The 9393-nt window shown below is 41.6% G+C and overlaps 1 protein-coding gene across 1 annotated transcript; it reads right to left on the reverse strand.

Moving 5' to 3' along the window:
• LOC107607191 lies at nt 6381–7991 on the reverse strand. The gene is made up of 2 exons (XM_016309167.1): nt 7398–7991; nt 6381–7061 (listed from the first exon to the last, which is right to left on the reverse strand). The coding sequence occupies exons 1-2, from the start codon at nt 7989–7991 to the stop codon at nt 6381–6383; spliced, it is 1275 nt and encodes a 424-aa protein (XP_016164653.1).

Raw genomic sequence — 9393 nt, forward strand, 5'->3', positions numbered from 1 at the left:
TCTGCCATCTCTAATGAGATTTTAGCAGCTTGCACCCCATAGATTCCCAGTTTCTCTATTACAGAGAGGGGCATAAGGTTTATCCCTGAACCAAGGTCACACAGAGCTTTAAAGATCATGGTGCCTATGGTACAAGGTATTAAAAACTTTCCAGGATTCTGTCTCTTCTGAGGCAATGTCAGTTGATCCAGATCACTTAGTTCATTGGTGAACAAGGGAGGTTCATCTTCCTAAGTTTCAATACCAAATAATTTGGCATTCAGCTTCATGATTGCACCAAGAAACTTGGCAGTTTGCTCTTCAGTAACATCCTCATTCTCTTCAGAAGAGGAATACTCATCAGAGCTCATGAATGGCATAAGGAGGTTCAATGGAATCTTTATGGTCTCTATATGAGCCTCAGAGTCCTTTGGTTCCTCAGAGGGAAGCTCCTTATTGATCACTGGACGTCCCAGGAGGTCGTCCTTCTTGGGATTCACGTCCTCTCCTCTCCCTCATTGGGTTCGGCCATTTTGGTTATGTCAATGGCCTTGCACTCTCCTTTTGGATTTTCTTCTGTATTGCTTGGGAGAGTGCTATGAGGGATTTCAGTGATCTTTTTACTCAGCTGGCCCACTTGTGCTTCCAAATTTCTAATGGAAGACCTTGTTTCATTCATGAAACTCACAGTGGCCTTAGATAGATCAGAGACTAAGTTTACTAAGCTAGATAGATTCTGCTCAGAATTCTCTGTCTGTTGCTGAGTGGTTGATGGAAAAGGCTTGCTATTGCTAAACCTGTTTCTTCCACCATTATTAAAGCCTTGTTGAGGCTTTTGATCTTGAACATCAGCTCTAAGCTTGCTCAGCTTTTGAGGAGGAAAGTACTTGGCTAAGAAAGCCATGACCAGCTTATCCCAAGAGTTCAGGCTATCCTTAGGTTGAGAGTCTAACCATACTCTAGCTCAGTCTCTTACAGCAAAAGGGAAAAGCATGAGCTTGTAGACTTCAGGATCTACTCCATTAGTCTTAACAATATCACATATCTGCAAGAATTCAGTTAAGAACTGAAAAGGATCTTCAGATGGAAGTCCATAAAACTTGCAGTTCTGCTGCATTAGAGAAACTAATTGAGGTTTCAGCTCAAAGTTGTTTGCTCCAATGGCAGGAATGGAGATGCTTCTTCCATGTAAATTGGAATTAGGTGCAGTAAAGTCACCAAGTATTCTCCTTGCATTATTGTTATTTTCAGCTGCCATCTTCTTTTCCTGTTTGATAATTTCTGACAGGTGCTTGCTGGTTTGTTGTAATTCAGCTTCTCTTAGTTTCCTCTTCAGAGTTCTTTCAGGTTCTGGATCTGCTTCAACAAGAATATTCTTGTCCTTGCTCCTGCTCATATGATAAAGAAGAGGGCACAGAAAAATAATAATAATAGAGATCCTCTTTTTTTTTTTGTGAGTGAGGGAGAGATGTTAGTAGATGAATAAATAAATAGAAGGAGATGAGAGAGAAGAGAATTTTCAAAAATTATTTTTGAAAAAAGAGTTAGTGATTTTCGAAAATAGTTTTTGAAAAAGGTTAGTAATTTTCGAAAATTAAGATTAAAAAGAATAAAATAAAAAGAATTTTTGAAAAAGAGGGAAGATATTTTCAAAAATTAGAGAGAGAGAGTTAGTTAGGTGGTTTTGAAAAAGATAAGAAACAAACAAAAAGTTAGTTAGTTAGTTGAAACAAATTTGAAAATCAATTTTGAAAAGATAAGAAGTTAGGAAGTTAGAGAAGATATTTTGAAATCAAATTTTTGAAAAAGATAAGGTAAGAAGATATTGTTGAGAAGATATGATTGAAATTAGTTTTGAAAAAGATTTGATTTTTAAAATCACAATTAATGACTTGATTCACAAGAAATCACAAGATATGATTCTAGAACTTAAAGTTTGAATCTTTCTTAACAAGCAAGTAACAAACTTGAAATTTTTGAATCAAAACATTAATTGTTATTGTTATTTTCGAAAATTTGATATAAAAATAAGAAAAAGATTTTTGAAAACTATTTTTATAATTTTCGGAAATAACTAAGAAAAATGAAAAAGATTTGATTTTTGAAAAAGATTTTGAAAAAGATAAGATTTTTAAATTGAAAATTTGATTTGACTCATAAAAACAACTAGATTTTAAAAATTTTTGAAAAAGTCAATCCAAATTTTCGAATTTGATGAGAGAAAAAGGGAAAGATATTTTTTTTATTTTTGAATTTTTTTGAATTTTTATGATGAGAGAGAAAAACAACAAAAATGATGCAATGCATGAAAGTTATGGATCAAAACAATGAATGCATGCAAGAATGCTATGAATGTCAAGATGAACACCAAGAACACTTTGAATGTCAAGATGAACACCAAGAACATATTTTTGAAAAATTTTTTTTAATGCAAGGAAAACATGCAGGACACCAAACTTAGAATTCTTTAATGCTTAGACATAAAGAATTCAAGAATGCATATGAAAAACAAGAAAAGACACAAAACATGCAAATGCAAAGATCAAACAAGAAGACTTACCAAGAACAACTTGAAGATCATGAAGAACACTATGACTGCATGAGTTTTCGAAAAATGCAAGATGCACATGCAATTGACACCAAACTTATAACATGACTCAAGACTCAAACAAGAACACAAAAATATTTTTGATTTTTATGATTTTATGATTTTTTTGTATTTTCTTTAAATTTTTTTTCGAAAATCATTTTGAAAAAGAAAAATAAGGATTCCAAAATTTTTAATATGAATTCCAGGAATCTTATGCTCTTTAGTCTAAAGCTCCAATCAAAGGGTCAGGCATGGCTTAATAGCCAGCCAATCTTTAGTAAAAATATGAGTGTAATTCATTGAGGTGATTAGTTGAAGACCAATCCCAAAGGAGTTTGGGTATGGCTTTTCAGCCAGATAGGATTCAACATGTTACCATGAAACTCTAGAATTCATTCTTAAAAATTCTGAAGAAAAATATATATATATTTTTTTGAAAACATTTTTATTTTAAGATTTTTTTTTTTCGAAAACAAAGGAGAAATTTTAAAAAAAAAAATTTTGAAAAATTTTTGAAAACAAAACAAAAAGAAAATTACCTAATCTGAGCAACAAGATGAACCGTCAGTTGTCCAAACTCAAACAATCCCCGGCAACAGCGCCAAAAACTTGGTACGCGGAATCGTGATTACACTTTAATTATGTAAAATTCATTGCTCTTTCTTTCCCTGGAAATGGAACCAAAAACATGATGCCAAGACCACGGTTCACAACTCCGTGTAACTGACCAGCAAGTGCATTGGGTCATCCAAGTAATACCTTACGTGAGTAAGGGTCGAATCCCACAGAGATTGTCGGTATGAAGCAAGCTATGGTCACCTTGTAAATCTCAGTCAGGCGGATATAAAGTAATAATGGAGTTTTCGAAAGTAATTAATAAAATAGGGATAGAAATACTTATGTAAATCACTGGTGAGAATTTTAGATAAGCGAATAGAGATGCTTTCGTTCCTCTGAACCTCTGCTTTCCTACTATCTTCATCCAATCAGTCTTACTCCTTTCCATGGCTGGCTTTATATGATACATCACCATTGTCAATGGCTACTTTCGGTCTTCTCTCGGGAAAATGATCCAAATGCCCTGTCACGGCATGGCTAATCGTCTGGAGGCATCACCCTTGTCAATGGTTTACATCCCATCCTCCTTGTGAAAATGGTCCGATGCGCTGTCACTGCATGGCTAATCATCTGGAGGTTCTCGATCATGCTGGAATAGGATTTACTATCCTTTTGCGTTCTGTCACTACGCCCAGCAATCGCGAGTTTGAAGCTCGTCACAGTCATTCAATCATTTAATTCTACTCGAAATACCACAGACAAGGTTTAGACTTTCCGGATTCTCTTGAATGCCGCCATCATTCTAGCTTACACCACGAAGATTCTGATTAAGAGATCTAAGAAATACTCATTCAGTCGAAGGTAGAACGGAAGTGGTTGTCAGGCACGCGTTCATGGGGAATGATGATGATTGTCACGTTCATCACATTCAGGTTGAAGTGCGAATGAATATCTTGGAAGCGAAATAAGATGAATTGAATAGAAAATAGTAGTACTTTGCATTAATCTTTGAGGGACAGCAGAGCTCCACACCTTAATCTATGGAGTGTAGAAACTCTACCGTTGAAAATACATAAGTGAAGGTCCAGGCATGGCCGAGAGGCCAGCCCTCAAATGTGATCTAAGATAGCATATCACTAATCAAAGATATGTAATACAATAGTAAAAGGTCCTATTTATAATAAACTAGCTATTAGGGTTTACATGAGTAAGTAATTGATGCATAAATTCACTTCTGGGGCCCACTTGGTGTGTGCTTGGGCTGAGCTTTAACTTTCCTCGTGCAGAGGCCATTTGTGGAGTTGAACGCCAGGTTTTGATCCATTTCTGGCGTTCAACTCTGGTTTTGGATCCTTTTCTGGCGTTGGACGCCAGAATTGGGCAGAGAGCTGGCGTTGAACGCCAGTTTTCGTCATCTATTCTTGGCCAAAGTATGGACTATTATATATTGCTGGAAAGCCCTGGATGTCCACTTTCCAACGCAATTAGAAGCGCGCCATTTCGAGTTATGCAGCTCCAGAAAATTCATTTTGAGTGCAGGGAGGTCAGAATCCAACAGCATCAGCAGTCCTTCTTCAACCTCTGAATCTGATTTTTGCTCAAGTCCCTCAATTTCAGCCAGAAAATACCTGAAATCACAAAAAAATATACAAACTCATAGTAAAGTCCAGAAATGTGAATTTAACATAAAAACCAATGAAAAAATCCCTAAAAGTAACTAGATTCTACTAAAAACATACTAAAAATAATGCCAAAAAGCGTATAAATTATCCGCTCATCACAACAAAACTATCCCTTTTTTCATAAGGTTGAAAAATGGCAGCGCTCTGGTAGCCGACGCTCTGAGGAAACGGGATAAATTGGTGAGTCTTCCGGATAGCCTTTGAACATCCTTGACGCAGCCCGGACTCTTTATTTGGAGTATTGCTTGGCATTTTTCCGTGTTGGACTCGACCCCCCTTTAGGTTATCATGAACCCTAGGAACTTTTCTGCTTCCATGGCAAAGGCGCATTTGAGTGGGTTGAGCCTCATGCCGTGTTGTCGGAGGGAGGCGAACACGTTTCCCAGGTCGCTTATGAGGTCTTCAAACCGGTTGGTCTTTGCGAGGATATCATTTACATACACCTCCACCGTTTTGCCTATGAGGTCGTTGAATATTTTGTTCATTAGCCTTTGGTACGTTGCCCCAGCATTCTTTAGGCCGAACGGCATCACCTTGTAGCAATATGTCCCTTTTGGCATTATGAACGCCATTTTCTCTTCGTCAGGCCGGTGCATTGGTATCTGATTATAGCCTGAATAAGCGTCCATAAAGCTTAGGTACCGGTATCCTGCTGCTGCATCGACGAGCGCATCGATGTTGGGCGGGGTAGCAGTCCTTGGGGCATGCTTTGTTGAGATCAGAGTAATCCACGCACATCCTCCATTTCCCATTGTGTTTTTTCACTACGACAGCCATGTCGAGTAGTCAAGTTCTCGAATAAATCCTGCTTTGAGGAGGCTAGCTGTCTGCTTGGCCACCTCCTCTGCTCGCTCTTGCGACATTTTCCTTCTTCTTTGAGCTACCGGTCTTGCGTCCGCCATCACGACCAGGTGATGTGACATGAGTTGGGGGTCTATACCCGGCATGTCCGCTGGCGTCCATGCAAATAGGTCACCATTGTCTCTTATCATTTCCATTAGAGGTTCCTTCAAGTCGTGTGGGAGGTTTCTGTTCACGAAGGTGAACTTCTCCTCCGTATCCCCGACTCTGAACCTCTCTAAGTTCCCTTTCGGCTCGGGTCTCGGCTTGTCGCTGACTCTAGCGTCCAGGTCGGCAAGGAACACCCCGGATGCCTCTTTAGATTTTTTCCTTAAGGAGAGGCTGGCATTGTCGCAAGCGACTGCCGTTTCCAAGTCTCCTTTTATGGATCCCACGGATCCGTCATCAGCGACGAACTTCATCATCAACATCTTCGTGCTGATCACTGCTCCTAGGTCGTTGATGGTCTTCCTTCCTAGGATGATGTTGTAAGCCATGGAGTCTCGTAGAATTACAAACTCGGCCATTACCGATACCCTGTCCTGATCCTATAGATACAGGTAGGGAGATTATCCCATCTGGCTTGATGAAGTGGTCGCCCAATCCTACGACACTGTGCTGCTGTATCTTTAAGTCAGCGTCCCGTAGGCCCAAGGCATCGAATACGTTGCGAAACATGATATTCGAGTAAGCCCCGGTGTCCACGAAGATCCGCTTGATCAGGCCGGTTCCTACCCTGGCCGTGATGACCATTGGTCCTCAGGGCCGAATGAGATGGGTGGGAGCCTCTTTGGGCTTCGCAGAGAGGACAATGAGACCGCCAGGATCTTGGCATCTTTCCTATGTGCCGATCTAGACTTGGGAGGTGCGTCTCGTGCTGTTACCACATTCACAATGGTGAGACCGCGCTCGTCGTCCTCCGTCTCTTTGCGTCGCTTCACCGCACGGGTCTTGTCCTCTCTTTTGTGGTCGCGATCTCGCCTCCTCGACTCCCTGATGAGATGGGAGAACTTAGCCAGTTTTCCGTCCCGGATTGCTTGTTCCAACGCGTCCTTTAGGTCGAAACAATTCTGTGTCTTGTGTCCATAGCCTTTGTGATAGTCACAATAGTGGCTCTTGTTTCCCCCGGTCCGGTCCTTCAGAGGTCGGGGTTTCGACAGAATTTCCTTCTCGGCTATCTGCTGGTAAACTTCTACAATGGGGACGGTGAGGAGGGTGTAATTGGTGAATTTTCCAACACGAGGAAACGCTCGGGACGTCTTGCTCGGACCGCCGTCTCTGGCGTGTTCCTTCTGTCTCTCCCTGATGCCGTGCTGCCGGGTTTGGTTGTAGGCGGGCTTCCGCTTGTTGGCGGCCACGACCTGACTGACTTCCTCATCATTAATGTATTCCCTGGCTACACTTTGGATCTCCTGCATTGTCCATACGGGCTTCGTGGTGAGGTGCTTTCTGAAGTCCTCATTTAGAAGTCCGTTCGTCAAGCACAAGCTAGCAACCGAATTCGTCAGCCCGTCGATCTCCAAGCACTCATCGTTGAACCGGTTCAGGTATTTCCTGGTTAGCTCGCTGGACTTCTGAGTTAATCCAAGTAAATTGATTGGGTGCTTTGTCTTTGCGATTCTGGTTGTAAATTGGGCTAGGAAGGCGCGGCTGATGTCCGAAAACCTGGTCATCGAGCCCTGCGGGAGGCTATTAAACCACCGTATTGCAGGTCCCGCTAGGGTGACTGGGAAAGCGTGGCACCTTACCTCGTCTCCCACTCTCTCCAGGTTCATTCTGGCTTCGAAAGCCGTGAGGTGCTCCTGTGGGTCTTGGGTTCCGTCGTACCTCATATCCGTTGGCTTATCAAAGTGCTTTGGCAGCCGGACCTCGATGATGGAACGATGAAATGGAGTTGCGCCCATTATCACTGGTCCTCGCGTTCTCGTTGTTCTTCCCTCGTCGTCCTCCCAACGAGCGTCCTCACGGTTTCGATCTATGGTGCGCCTCCTTTCGTTCCTGGTGTAAATGATGGGGTCGCGACGTCTTCTTGCGCGTCCTTCCTCCCTGGCGCTCTCGGGCTCAGATCGTGGGCTAGCTGTTCGTCGGGAGCGGCTTCTCGGGGGGGTGGGGGGGGGGTCTTCCCGGTCTCGATCTGTGGTGCGTCTCCTTTCGCGCCTGGTGTTAATGATGGGGTCGCAGTGTCTTCTTGGGCGTCCTTCCTCCCTGGCGCTCTCGGGCTCAGATCGTGGGCTAGCTGTTCGCCGGGAGTGGCTTCTCGGAGGGGAACGGGAGTAGCTTGATTCGGGGGTTTGTTGGCGATGTTCCCGGTTTGCCAGCTGGCGCTCCAGGTCCTGCATCATGTGACGTAGTTCTTGCATTATTCTGGCGTTGTTGTCGCCAGTTTCCCCGAAGGGGCGCCTTTTGGGAGATCGTGAGGTTCATCTTGGAGGGGACCTCGTGTGCTCCCAAGAAGAAGCCACGGAGGCTTCCCCTCTGTGCTTGGTCTCGCGGCCTGTTCCTCCTGGGTCCAGTGCAACGTCTATTCAGGCGATCCCCACAGACGGCGCCAATGTTCGGTAGGTCGGGTACCGGACGGTTCGGGTCAGTGATCGGACTGATATGAGGGGGTTTTGCCTGGTTCTGAGTTGCTGGGTTGGAATGGACGACGTCCCGAGCACTTTTTGGAGGGGGGTGTTACCTGCAAAGACACTCTGACGCTCTAGTCAGTAAAGTGTGCAGGCGAAAAAAGGGTGAGTGGAATGTGTCGTACCTTGGGGGAAGGGTAGGATCTTCCCCATATATACCGTGTCAGAGGTGGGCTCCACAAGGGCAGGCTTACCTTCTTCGAGGCTTCCTTCGTACAGCTGTAGCAAAGCTGTCAAGGACGCGTGTCTGGGTCGGCGACTGAGCGCCCCACTTCTGACCGTTCGGGTCGGGTGGTGCTCGGGTTGGGCCGGCCTGCAAATGGTTTGGGCCAGACCGTAACAAAATCAATACCAAAATTATTGGATTCTCCTAAATCAAATTTTGAAACGTGAATATCCTCTTTTTACTATTATATAAATCGTTCTAGGGTCATGAGAATTATATAATATGTTAACCATGTTACCCAGAAACGATTTATACATGGATGATCAAGGGGAATAGAGAGTAAATTGTTACAAGGCACACAAGGTTTTATGTAACGCATAAATTGTCCCACCCTATAAAGATTCACGTGATTTTGAGCTAAAACACAAAGGCTTGGCACGATTAATGTGTTAAAGCAAACCTTCTCAAGTCTGGCACAATTTATGTATAATAAGGTACTTTTATTTATAATATTTTAATTTAAATTATATTTATTTAAATTTTAACTTAAAAAATAAAAATATACTTACATGAGCAATCTATAAAAAATATGCATCGATAAAAATTATTAAAAAAATTACATGAATAACAAATACTAAAAATTTTATAAAAAACATAAATTTATGTTACTCAAAAATACATAAATTTATATTATGCAAAATTATATTTTTTAACACCTTTAGACTTTAAAAAAAAAATTTAAATTTATGTATTAAAATTTAGTACTCTTTTCATTATAATTTGTCAGTATTCTTTTTTTTATTTAATTTAGTTTTTTAATGGAATTAATAATTAAAATTATAAAAAAATAATTAAAATTTATACAAAGTCAAATAAAAAAATGACAAAAAGAATTCTATAAAAATTATGCATCAATAAAAATGATTAACAAAAAATCATATGAACAACGAA

Source organism: Arachis ipaensis, chromosome B07, assembly GCF_000816755.2.
Source record: "Arachis ipaensis cultivar K30076 chromosome B07, Araip1.1, whole genome shotgun sequence".
Classification (NCBI taxonomy): Eukaryota; Viridiplantae; Streptophyta; class Magnoliopsida; order Fabales; family Fabaceae; genus Arachis; species Arachis ipaensis.